Raw genomic sequence first — 12,500 nt, forward strand, 5'->3', positions numbered from 1 at the left:
CATCTGACAATTTTAGAGGGGGGATGGGGAAATTGTTTTCACTAACCTATGTGGGATCGTCCGGAGGAAGGAAAAGCTGACTCAAGGAGAAATCAAGGCCCACTTGGCAATCTTCGAGGTCTTTGTTGTCCTCAACATCTATAAGGTCCAGCTCCTCACTGCTCACACTAGCCAACAAATCATCTTCTAAGTCTTGTGAGATTGGAGAAGGAGAAATAAACTTGTTACAGCTGTGATCTTGACCTTCTGGAGAGGATTTCCCACTTCGGATGCAGTGTAGGGAAGGTAGGATTAGAGACCGAGGCCTCCAGCTTCTTCGTGAGAGTATCTTGGCCACCAAACTCCTCAATATTGTTTGGAGACGAAACGGCTTCCTGAAAAGAAAAAGCCGGACCAGCATTTCTGATTTTTTGCAAACCACTTTTGGCACCTTTTGAGGAGAAGTTGAAGAGTCACGACTCTCAAGCTTCTTTTCAATATTAAAAGCTTTTTTCTCTAAAGGCGGATCTGAAGAGGGCAACTTGGGAAGATCAACCGGCAGAGGGCTGAGGCAGGAACGGGGGGGCGGCTCAGAAGACGAATGGCCTCTTGACTTTTTGGCCTTGAACTTATTCTCTCTCTTCCTGTTTTCTTTTTTATCAACAAAAACTCCTGGGCTTCTGGAGAATTTAATATTGCAGTTGGAGGGAAGGAGGAAGTTGAAATTTGAATTTAATGGATCACATAAAATGCCTTCATCGCACTTAACTTCATTCAGGCGAATTAAGTCAATGGGATTTGTAAAGTCGGACTCAAATAATTCACCCTTGACCTTGCTTGGAGGGTTGGATGACGAAGTATCACCGAAATTCAAGTAGATGGAGCCCCTTTTTTCACTTGAAACTTCTATTGTTGCCGGGAAAAAACCACAAAGATTCTCCTTTACTTTAATTTTGGCCTATGAGACATTGATCAAATTAAGTATATCCATTGCTATGCTTTCTAACCCACCAAAGTATTTCCCGATCGCCTCAAAGGTTTGCTTGCACCAGTAGTCAAGGGTAAGTTCTTAATAGAAATCCAGCCACCATATCCTCTGGCGTAAGCTGGTTTGCCGTGAATGGAATTGTTCCATCTTTCGAACTTCAGGCGGAAGGAGTCGAATTTCTGCCACTTGCCTAAGTTTTTAATCAGCTCATCCAAGGAGTCTTGTTCCATTGTCACCAGAGCATTTTCTGCAAATAAAGGATTGATAATAACATTAGATTGGAAGTGGTCTTTGAGTGTTTTACTAATATCAAGCCAATTATCGAACTCAAAGAGGCATGAGACAATCCATAGGTTGGAAAAGTCAGGTTGGAGCACATCAGAATGCTTGATAACCCATTGGTGATGCCTATTTTGTTTTTTGACCAACGAAACAGGGGAAACGAGGGATCTCGAGTTCCTTGAGGAACTCTGTGGCTGATGAGAGGTGCTCAATGGTGACTTGTCAACTTTTGAAGGGGGGAGGTTATTCTCAGAAGGAAGCGTATTGGACGAGGAATCCTTGAGGCAGCCGCTGACTATATCATTGAACTCTTGCCAGCCGGAAGTGCCATCACCAAAAGGGATGTGGATGTTTTTCCTTCCACCCATTGAGGGCCAAACCGCACGTTCCACAAACCATCCTCTGTTGTCCCAAAATTTTGATAGGCGAATGACACACTGATCAACTCTTTCCTTAAGAAGGAAAAATTCAAATGATGGACCGTACAACAATCTCTTCATGCTACCATCTAACCATTGCGCCATTGGTGATGAGAAAATAACTTTTTGTCCTTTTTTCATGTCTTCTATGAAAAAACCGTTGCTCACTTTCCACATACAAAAGAAATGAACACCTATTTTGCAACTCTTCACCTCCATGAGATCTGGGGCTGACCGTTAGACGAGTGCCACGGGCGTGGTTGGAGAAGATACGGCTAGGGAGGAAGGTCAGAATCGGAGAGGAAGGAGGATGGGAGGGGGGAGAGGGGAGAGGAGAGCTTACTAGGGGAAGTTAATAACTTGGATTGAATCCAAAGTTATTTCTCCTTTGTCTTGCTTCCGCAATGGTGCATTCTTTGCATGAGGATAAGAGGATTTGGGTCATTTGTTATGGGAGTGCCAGTTTGCGAATTTTCTTTAGAATCGATGGCAGAGTTCTTTTGGGGTTAGTAGGGTTCAGAATAGGGATGTTCTTTGTTGGAGGTTTTTTTTTTTTTTTTTGAAAGGAAACAAGACTTTTCATTGAATAAATGAAAATAGGCTAATGCTCAAAATACAAGGAAACGATATAAAACAAAAACTTGCCAAGTACACTTAGAGGTGAATTTGAGCTCCCCTTTCAGAGAGAAAGGTGTGATGTTATGGCAAGCAAGCATCTTTGCTATTTTGTGGGGTATTTGGTTGGATTGTAATAATAGAAATTTGGGCAAAATGTGGTTTTGGTCCCTGAGGTTTGAGGTTGATGTTTGTTTAGTTCTTGAAGTTTCAAAAAAGATACTTTAATTCTTCAGGTTTGTAACATGATTCTAAATGGTCCCTAACTATACTTTAAACTAAATGATGATTGGAACGTTATGTGCTAACATAGAAGGGATGATACGCAGAATTACTTGATTAATAGAAAATTACCTTGAACGATTAATTAAAAAAGTATGTACCAAATATCTAAAATATTTTAATTTCGTAACTTTCATCTGCTCCTGCATGCCCTAAGTGTGGGCTGCACCTACCAACACCACACCAGTCAACCAATTGTCACCACATTGGTGTAGAGTTCGAGGTTGGGGACGAAATTAAAAGTAGGGTTTCTTCCCTCTTGACGCTGGAGTTCCAGACAATCAAGCAATATCAGTTTCCTTCCCATTTTTTTAGAAGAAAGAATTGGGTACAGAGGAAGGGAGAAGGAAAACAAACAAGAAAGAGGTGAAGTTATGACAGAAATAAACAAATGTAAGTGAACAGGAAAAAAAAAAAACGTGAAAAGGATCAGATTCTATATACACACACACATATATAGAATTATAGGTAGATCAAAAATAGGTTGAACTTGGTTTGGTCTCTTCTGATATGAAAAGGCTTCCTTTTGGTTTTAAAAGCGGAAGAACAAAAATGGGTTGAACGACAATGACTGGGTGAGCCAATCAGCCAGGCAAAAAGTTCCAACCTTAGAAAAATTGGCCAGAAAACGCAACTTGACAGAAGGGTGTTGTGAAATGAAGAAAGGTTGTTGAAAAAACAAAAGCATAAAAAATAGTGCTGAGACCAGACCTCTCAACCCCTTACCTTAGGCATTAGAGAGGCATCCCAAAGAATCAAAAAGAGAGAAGAGAAGTCAAGCATATCATTTAAGTTCCTAGTGAAGTTTATGGACAAAGAAAACGAGAAACTTCTGGTGGTAGAAATATGCAAGGAAAGAAAATAGAGAAGGACCAAGATATTAATTGAACCTGGCTTCTACGTCCCAAGAATATACTCAAAGAAACTTTCATTTTACATCAAAGATTATTTATGCAAGGCAAGGCAACCTAGGGTTGCTGCCACCTGGTGAGACTCCAACGTTGTTCCAGGCAGGTTCTCAAAATTCAGAACAGACCTTGCAAAGTCCTCAGGCCTGGGAATCACGTGGATTAAAATTGGACAGAAAGATTGCTGAAGCTCGATGATGCACTTGTAGCAAGGTCATGATATTACTTGAAAGCAGAATGATGAATTTCCTCCTATAGGAGGCTGATAGACCCAAGTTACTAAGGTCTCTACTCAGAGAAATAGGAGACAAGGGATGGGTAAAATGATGTAATTGGGTGAATGAGAGTTTTGGTTGGAAAAGCCCTCTTAAAAGGCAGTGAGGGAGAGAGCCTTTTTTCATCTTTTGGCATCTTGCTTTTTGTGGCTCGTTTGAGCGCTGAGAAGAAGGGAGAGATCTTTAACACTCTAGGGTGTTTAAGCCCCCAACTTCGAGTAGATGGAGTGGGCTATGCTGGTTATCATGAAATTTTGGTCGTGGATCTTGGACGTTGCTTGGGTTTCTTGCAGGTTCAAGTCCTTCAATAGAGGCTTAGTTGTCTGATTTCTCCTTATTCATGCCTGAATCTTGTGGTACTTGAATTCGAGTACCGCCTCTGTTCTGCCAGTCAGTGTGTTTCTTCCACGGCTGGGATGTCTATTCGCAGCAAGACTTAAGCCAAGATGGAACGGATTTCTCCAATTTCCCCCTTCATCTCATCGACTGATTTCTCAATCAAAGAAAAATGGGCTTCCACGGCCTTAGTTGATGAGGATGCTTCCACATCCATGATGTTTCGAGATCCAAAAGGAATGCGTGTTGGATTGGCGCTCGGATACCACTTGGTGTAGCCCAAATGAGAGATTTATTCAAATGATCAAAATCTAATCAATACAAGAGAGGAGTTTACTATTCATAGAGAATTATATGTGGGATAGGGTAACTAATCTTGGATTTACTAAATTACCCCAATTCCTATTACATCATATTCCATGGTTGGGACTCCAATTAAAATAGTCAGTATTTCCAACTATTATAACCTACAATTAACTATAGTATTACTGACGTAATAGGCAGTGTTTTGAAAGGCGTGGTTGGGCACGCGCCTAGGTGTAAGGCGCAACAATGGCATGGAAGGCGCACACCTTCCGGCACCTCCCACAAAGCGCTTAGGCACGCCTATCAATTTTTAATTTTTTTTTAATTTAGATACTTGAACAGTTAAAACTTAAACCCAATTTATTTAAACGCAAATAAAATTGCGTTTTAATATATATATATATATATAATTTTTTAAACCTAATTTGGCATCATAATGATATGTACGAATGATGGCTACATGTCAACAAAACAAATCTTATTGGACGGTAGCCTTGTTGCTTCTTCTTCTTCCTCTTTCTCTTCTTCTTCTTTCTTCACCAAATCTTCTTCTTCTTCCCTAATCCTTCATTCACGATTTCTTTCAGTAAATAAACATGTATATAGTATATATATATTTTATATATATATATATTGCGTCTCATGAAAAAAAGCCCGCGCCTTTTTGTGCGCCTTGCGCTTAGGCTCCAGAAGGCCATTGCGCTTTAGTGCGCCTTGGACATTTGAAAACACTAGTAATAGGATTTAGCATAACTTGGTTTTATCCTTGATTAGTTCCTTTTTTCGTATTTTAGAAATTAGTTTCCTTTTAGTTGTCCTTTTAGGATTCCTTCTTGCATTTAATTCACTATAAATAGAGAATCACCCCTCTTGTACGAGAACAACTTTCATAAATAATAAAGACTTGATTGGATTCTCGGAGAGAATTATCCTTTTATATTTTAGGCTATTGGTATCAAAGCAGCCATTTGGGCCGACGTGGACTGTCGTATGTGGAAGATTGGGAAACTTTTGGCAACACCAAAAGGGAGCTTCGTGAGCTGTGTTGGTTGCCGAACAGCACACATCTAATTAGAGGAAACCTTTGAAATTCTAGAAAAAAAATAAGAAACCAAAGATTTTTCAAGATTTTGCAAGAATGAACTATTGCCCGATCAAGGAAAATGCCCAAGAAAAAATACAGCAGTTGATATAGGCAAGAAAACTGAAGTTACTAAGACTAAAATACTCTACACCTAAAAATACAAACTATTATAACCTACATACTACCATAACCCAAGGAGTATTTGGAGCACTGAGTTGGTTGCTATAGTTAGTGGTTATTATAGTCTGTAGGTCATAATAGTCTATAAATCGCTGAGTTGGTTATTATAGTTAGTGGTTATCATAGTCTGTGTGTTATAATAGTTTGTAGGTTATAGTAGCATGTGTTTGGAGTGCAAACTATTTTAGTGTAAGTTATTATAGTCTTTGTTTGGGGTGCAAACTATTTTAGTTTAAGTAGGAAATAGTAAATATTGTAACAAAAAGAAATTTGAAATAGTCTACACTCTAGTTAATTGTAGGTCGTAATAGTTGGAAACATCAACTATTATAACTACTTACCAGCCCAACGTTCCAAACACCTCCTCTAGGTTTTTGACTAATTAGTAAATACATAAATTTGGGACTAACAGAGGCACATAATTAAGGCAAACTGAGACAAGGAATAGGAGTGCTGCTTCAGTTCCATTGGAAAAAGGGAGAGTTGAAATTGGAAAACTCAACAAAGAGATAAAATAACTAAAGTGTGGGAAGGATTTACACGAAAGCAAGCTATACACGCTAACAAATCAATGATTTCAAAATTCTTATTCCATTCATCAATGAGTTTCTGTTCCTTCTGTTTCTTTCGGCAGCCTGGGGTGGGGGGTTGAAATATCCTTTGCGGAAGAGAGAGGGACTTTGTAATTTTCATCCTAGTTTTCATTGTATTAATGAAATGCATCTCTTATCTAAACTACAACAAAAAAAGAAATATCAGTAGATCAGTGTGTTTACCTGTAGCACATAAAAGACAACCTCCAAGGCAATACCATGCATTGGTAGAGTTCCTTTTGAAGAAATAATAGATATGAACAGGATTGAATGCCTTCAATACACTGCTATCATATATGACAAGGTTATAAATCCCAATGCCTGCAAGTGTACAAAACCATACAAATAACGCAGGACCAACAGCAAGCCCCACTTTGCTAGTGCCATACTTCTGAACACTGAACAAAATTATAAGACAGGCAACTGAGATCATCACAGCCTCATCTGCAGAAATAACAAATAGTCAACAAAGAAAATGATTCAGACCCAAATATACATAGCAATAAGAAGTAATGTAGAGAAATAAGTGCATCATCATCAGCAGGATAAAGAACACCCAACCCAAGAAATCACATAAAACCTTCTCAAACTGACAAAATAAAAAAAAAGAGAGTTGCTTAGAAATTTCTATTAAATTAAGCAAATACAATAAATAAAAGAAAGAGAATACAGCCTACAGAATTTCCATGATTTGATACTGTTCTTGGTCTATCTTTGTGACATTCATTAAAAAAACATCAACAAACCTAAAAGTTAACTAGAATACTAGTTACTGAAGCAATACTGAAAAATGTGATTTCTGAAAACAGGTGTGTTAAATGTGGAAAAGCCACATGGCATAAACAAAGGAATCTTTTCTTTTTAGGGATACATGTAAGTACGACATCATAATCATCCATAACCAGAAATTCCGTTGGGCAGAATATGTGTTTTTTGTTCAAGTTGAGCTATGGGATTTCAGAAACTTCATTGCTTTCTCTATTTTAGTCTTCATTATGTCCATATTTCTGAAAGGTTCAAATAGTTTCCAAATTATAAAAAGCTCTCACAGTTGATATAATAATCTAACTGCTGGATTGTTGACCCAAATTAGATATTGACATAGACACATTATACACAAGCCAAAGAACCCATTCTTTATGAGCTTCAAGTGTAATCTAATAAGAACTGATGCACCCAAAATGATTGTATTCAAAAAGACAAACTGATTTTGGATGTATTAAACTTTTTTGAAAAAACACTTCCTTTTTTTATTTTTTATTTTTGTTAACAATAAGTACTTTAGCGATACAAAAAAGTATAACGACGGCTAGTTTTATAGGAAAATGTGTCCTCCTCATGCCATGGTAAATCACAAATCGAATGAGGGGAAAAAATCTAGGGATTTTCATACAGATGATTTATTTTGAGAGGCCCAAATGAAAATTGACCTAACTTTTGAAAAACCAAGTTTTTTGACCTTCTGGTTACGTCATTGTTGGGTAAAATTACCGAAATGACCAACGAAGTACGAGAGTAGGCCTCTTCTCACTTAAGCCCTTTCTCTCTTATCTCTTCTCGCTTCCTCTTTCTCTCTTTTCTTTTCTTGCTTCTCCCTTCTTGCTTCTCCCTTCTCTTTCTCCCTCATCGATTAGTTGTAGAGCAACAATGGCAGACAAAGAGAGAGAGGAATCGAGAAGGATGAGGAGCGAATGCAAGAATCTGAGAGCGATAATCGTATTGCAATATGAGAGTGAGAATCGAAGAGCGGGAGAGAGAGATCGAGGAACGAAGCCCATCATGCGTACATCTTTGGTTGTTTTAGTAATTTCACCTAGCAATGACGTAAGCAAAAGGTCAAAAGACTTGGCTTTTCAAATGTGGAGTAAAATCTCATTTGGGCCTCTTCATCAACGCCAATTTCCCAAAAATCTAGCCAACATATCCATGCACAAATCATGAGCCCAAATTTCACTGTTGCATAACCATAGATCTCTGGGTACTAAAAAGGAAATAGCATGAAAAATAATAAACAGAAAACTACAATTTAAAAATAATAATAATAATAGTAATAATCGTCTCTTATAATATATTTGAAAAAGCTGAATGGAGCTCATGAAGATACTCCCTGAACCTTATAAAACACTTCAAATCTATCATCATGTTGTGGTCTTTCTAAATGAATTGCCATATAATAGGAACTAGACAGTCGAACAGGTTAAAAACTACCTTGGTTGATTGCATCCACTCCAATCTTTAGTCCACCAACAGCCGACATTACTGCAAGAGGAAAAACAAAAGGTAGTCTTTATTCAAAATTAGTAACAGTAAATACACCCCTCGAGTCTCTAACTCCGTTATTGTCTTAGAAGCTTATTCCACAAATAAAAGTAAAGGGTCCAACCGTACAAGGTAGTTTAAACAGTAAAAGAGATTCTTTATGGAATAAAAGTGTAATTTCATCACCAGCATAAAGGAGGATAGAAGTTTGTCTTTGTTTCATTGTTTTTTTGTTTTTTTGTTTTTTGTTTCCCCTCCTGATTTGATAGAAACAACTGCTTTTGTTGAGGAAAAAAATTGAAAAACGAGAGCATACAAAAAATAAGCCCAAAAAAACCATTAAAGAAAGGGTTTCCAACTAAGTAAGATATTGTCTAGGGATTAATTACAAAAAGTCTTCAAAACCGAAGCTAGAGAAACATGAAACCTCACCAAAGACCAACCTCACTAGGATCCCTCTCTACCCCTCAAAACACTCTATTGTTCCCTCCCCCAAAGATCCCACAATAGCGCACAAACTCCAGCAAACCAAAGAAAACAACCTTTCTCTTTAGAGGCCGGATGGAGGAGGAACTCCCCAATCATCAACCAAATATCCCTTTGATGAGCAAGCAAAAAATCAAACTCTTGAAAGAAACCATTCCAAAAAGATCTCGCAAACTGACACTCCCACGGAAGGTGACCCAAGTTTTCCTCCGCCTTCCGACAAATGATACAACAAAAAGAACTCATTAACGAAGGCATCTTTCTCAAAAGCCTGTCCATCGTGTTCACATGACCAAGCAAAACTTGCCAAGAAAAGAACTTAACTTTATTTGGAATCTCAATCCTCCATAACACATCAAAGACCGACTAATAACTATAAGGATACTCCCTTACGATATGATATTTCATGATGATATTAACCAAAATAGAGGGGAAGTAGAGTTCGGTTTACAAAAGATAACAAGCAAAACAATAAACTATAGCCAAAACAAGAGGGTTGCTCTCTCCCGCCAAAGAACTAATGTTCATACACAAAATACAGGACAATTAACCCTAACCAAAAAGATGCTTAAATAGCGACATTCCCCTGAGATCATACTCCCTGGACCACAACCAGCTACCCCTCTGTCGAGGGTGTAACTCCTCTTTTGTCCCTGCTCCTGTACACTTTCTTAGTGGGAGGTCTAGCAATAACATGAGAGGGATCCAATAAAATCCTAAAGAACGAATTACAAGAAAAGCCCTCAAAAGGGTTAGGATTCCAAACACAAACATCCCTTCTCCCAAGCATAATGTCAAAACCCTCAATCAAGAAAAGAAGAGAAGCCACCTTCGTCATCTCTCTATTGGACAACGGCCAATAGAAACCAAAGGAGAGAGAAACAAAATTCCCCGGTCAAACCAAAAAGTCCACCACGAAACAATTTTTCAAAGAGGACAAATGATATAACCTAGGAAACGCAGAAGAGAGGGGTCTATCCCCCACCCAATGATCTTCCCAAAAATAGGTTTCTTTACCATTTCCCACAACACAAATAAAATGAGAAAATGAAGGGAGCTGAATAAAAATATCTTCCACAGGTTTCTGTGTGTGCCTTTAACCTCTTTCGTCACCCACTCATAGGGATGGGGGCCATGTTTGCTCACAGTAATCCTCCCCCACAAGGATTCGAGCTAAACGGCAAAACACCAAAGCCATTTTAGCCAACAACTTTGTTGCGTACAAGATCACAATACATCTAAAATAGCTTTCATTGTCCCAATGCTGGCAGCATTAGAATTTTGCCTAGCAGAAAGAGAAGATATGGGATATACAAACCTGACATTGCTGGCGTAACAACTCCATCGGCTATTACCATAGCAGTTCCAGCAAGAACAAGCATCAAAAGAAGCTTCTTTAAGGTCAGGGAAGCCTCAAGTTTTTCCTTTATTTTTAGTGATCTTTCCAATTCAGCTGATGGCACCTTTAATCTAAAACTTGATATTCGGGTATCCGAAGGCAGTTGATTTGGGAGTAGACTGACCTTGGCATGTCTACAAATCAAAGAGTACAAAGCAAAAGTACCACCTGCAGAAGTTAACCAAATAGTGAAAACCATCACACATTTGCTTGCATACAAAGATTGAATCATTCATCCGATGATTTGATAGATTGCTATCAAAAATTTTCCTCTAAGGGCTAGGAAAAATTGGAGTTATGCATATTACCTCAGTACAATCCTAACGCAGTCACCCCCCAATTACTAGACCAACCTTCAATACTTGTATGCATGTTATTCAGGGTGGAAAATTGCATCAATACACTTAAATATAAGCATGTAAGAGGGGCAATTTTAAATACATGGCATAAGTTTAGAAAGCATACCTTCACCATCATCATTTGCCAGAAGAACAACAAGAACATACTTGACTAGTGAAATCAAGATTAAGGTGTAGATAACTAGCGATAGTGCCCCAATAACATCTTCATCTTCATTAATAGGAACTTTGTTGAACATGACACTGAAGGTATACAGAGGGCTTGTCCCAACATCACCAAATACAACTCCAAGTGTCTGAAAAGCAAGAGCAATTTTCTTTCCCACGCTGAAGTCCTGAAATTAAGTTACCTAAATTAAAAATATCCTACTTTTCCTTTAATGGCCCAGACAGATCAAACGATGTCAAGAAAGCCATTACTTCACTTCATTCTAGTAACCAGAAAACAAATATCACTAAGAAGGGGGGGAAATGCAGCAACTGAAACAGAAAATTCATAGCACCTCGTATTCATTTCTATGAGCACCAGGGACGTCAAGGGCTTCGACATCGAAAGAATCAATACGTGGGCCAGTCCGAATCAATTTCTGCTCGACATTATCTTCATCCTCAGATTCCAAATCCATACGATGGTGCGATGCATTATTGTCGTCGTCGTCGTCATCGATCTCCGATTGATCGTCATCCTGAAAAACCCATCGGGACTCGGAGGAATCCATGGAAGCAAGTAGGCCGCAATTGGTCTCGCCCCTCTCCAATTCACTCTCAGCCATGAAACAGAGGAAATGATTGAATCTTCAAAGAAGGGATAAGGGATTTGAAGGAATTTGTGGGGTTGAAACAAAATGGGAAAAAGGGGGTTTGGATTTGGGGGAAGGGATTCGATTCCAATTGCTAAACTTGGAATTCAGTGTGAAAATGGTTTGTTTTTTCAGGTGGAACGGAAACGAAGAACGTTGCGAATGCCTAACACACTGCGCGCGGTCGACTGTGGAATCTCAAGAACGAGATATATAAAATTAAAACTGAATAATTACTCGATTATATAAAATGCCCGTTTGTTTTTTTTGGACGCTAGATAATGGACAGAATTATAGATGTCCGTTATTTATTTTTTTTAGATAATTATTTTTATTTTATAATAATATTTTTTTATATGAATATTTAGATAATTACATTCGTTTAATATTTTTATCGACCAATGTCTTACATTTATATAATGTTACGAGAAAAGTCATGCAACTAAAAGTTACTTTAATTTAATATAAATTCAACTTCTATAACATACCTATTTTTATTATTTTGAACTTATTTCAAAATTAATAAATTTTATATTATTTTTATATGTTATCTTTTAAAAAAACAATATATATTAATTTAAATTTGAATTTGAATATCTTCCTTAAAAAAAATTAAAAAATAGAGTGATATATATACATATTTATTTATATAAAAGAAGAAAAAAAAGGTAGGGTAAAAATGTAATAGTAAAGATATCCACGAGGTAGGGTGGGGACGGAGAATTCTTCTTCGTCCAATCGGTGTGGAGATTTTCCGTCAATAATTCGCGAGGATCGGGTTCCCTTTAAAGAAAAATTTTCCGTTTGTGTTTTCCATTTCTTTATTTTTTTTTTTAACAACTTTTAAATTTATTTTCTACCTTAACAAAATTTTATATATTAAATTAGTCATTTCTAATCTTTTTTTATTTGAAGAAGATACTACAAAATTTACTAATAAAAATAAAAAT

The 12,500-nt window shown here is 37.6% G+C and overlaps 1 protein-coding gene across 1 annotated transcript; it reads right to left on the reverse strand.

Moving 5' to 3' along the window:
* Nucleotides 1–6,355: 6,355 nt before the first annotated feature.
* Nucleotides 6,356–11,766, reverse strand: LOC120069084 (potassium transporter 7-like). Its single transcript, XM_039020771.1, has 5 exons — nt 11,254–11,766; nt 10,857–11,085; nt 10,311–10,559; nt 8,456–8,506; nt 6,356–6,691 (listed from the first exon to the last, which is right to left on the reverse strand). The coding sequence occupies exons 1-5, from the start codon at nt 11,521–11,523 to the stop codon at nt 6,390–6,392; spliced, it is 1,101 nt and encodes a 366-aa protein (XP_038876699.1). The 5' UTR covers nt 11,524–11,766; the 3' UTR covers nt 6,356–6,389.
* Between the last annotated feature and the right edge of the window lie 734 nt (nt 11,767–12,500).

Source organism: Benincasa hispida, unplaced genomic scaffold (assembly GCF_009727055.1).
Source record: "Benincasa hispida cultivar B227 unplaced genomic scaffold, ASM972705v1 Contig207, whole genome shotgun sequence".
Classification (NCBI taxonomy): Eukaryota; Viridiplantae; Streptophyta; class Magnoliopsida; order Cucurbitales; family Cucurbitaceae; genus Benincasa; species Benincasa hispida.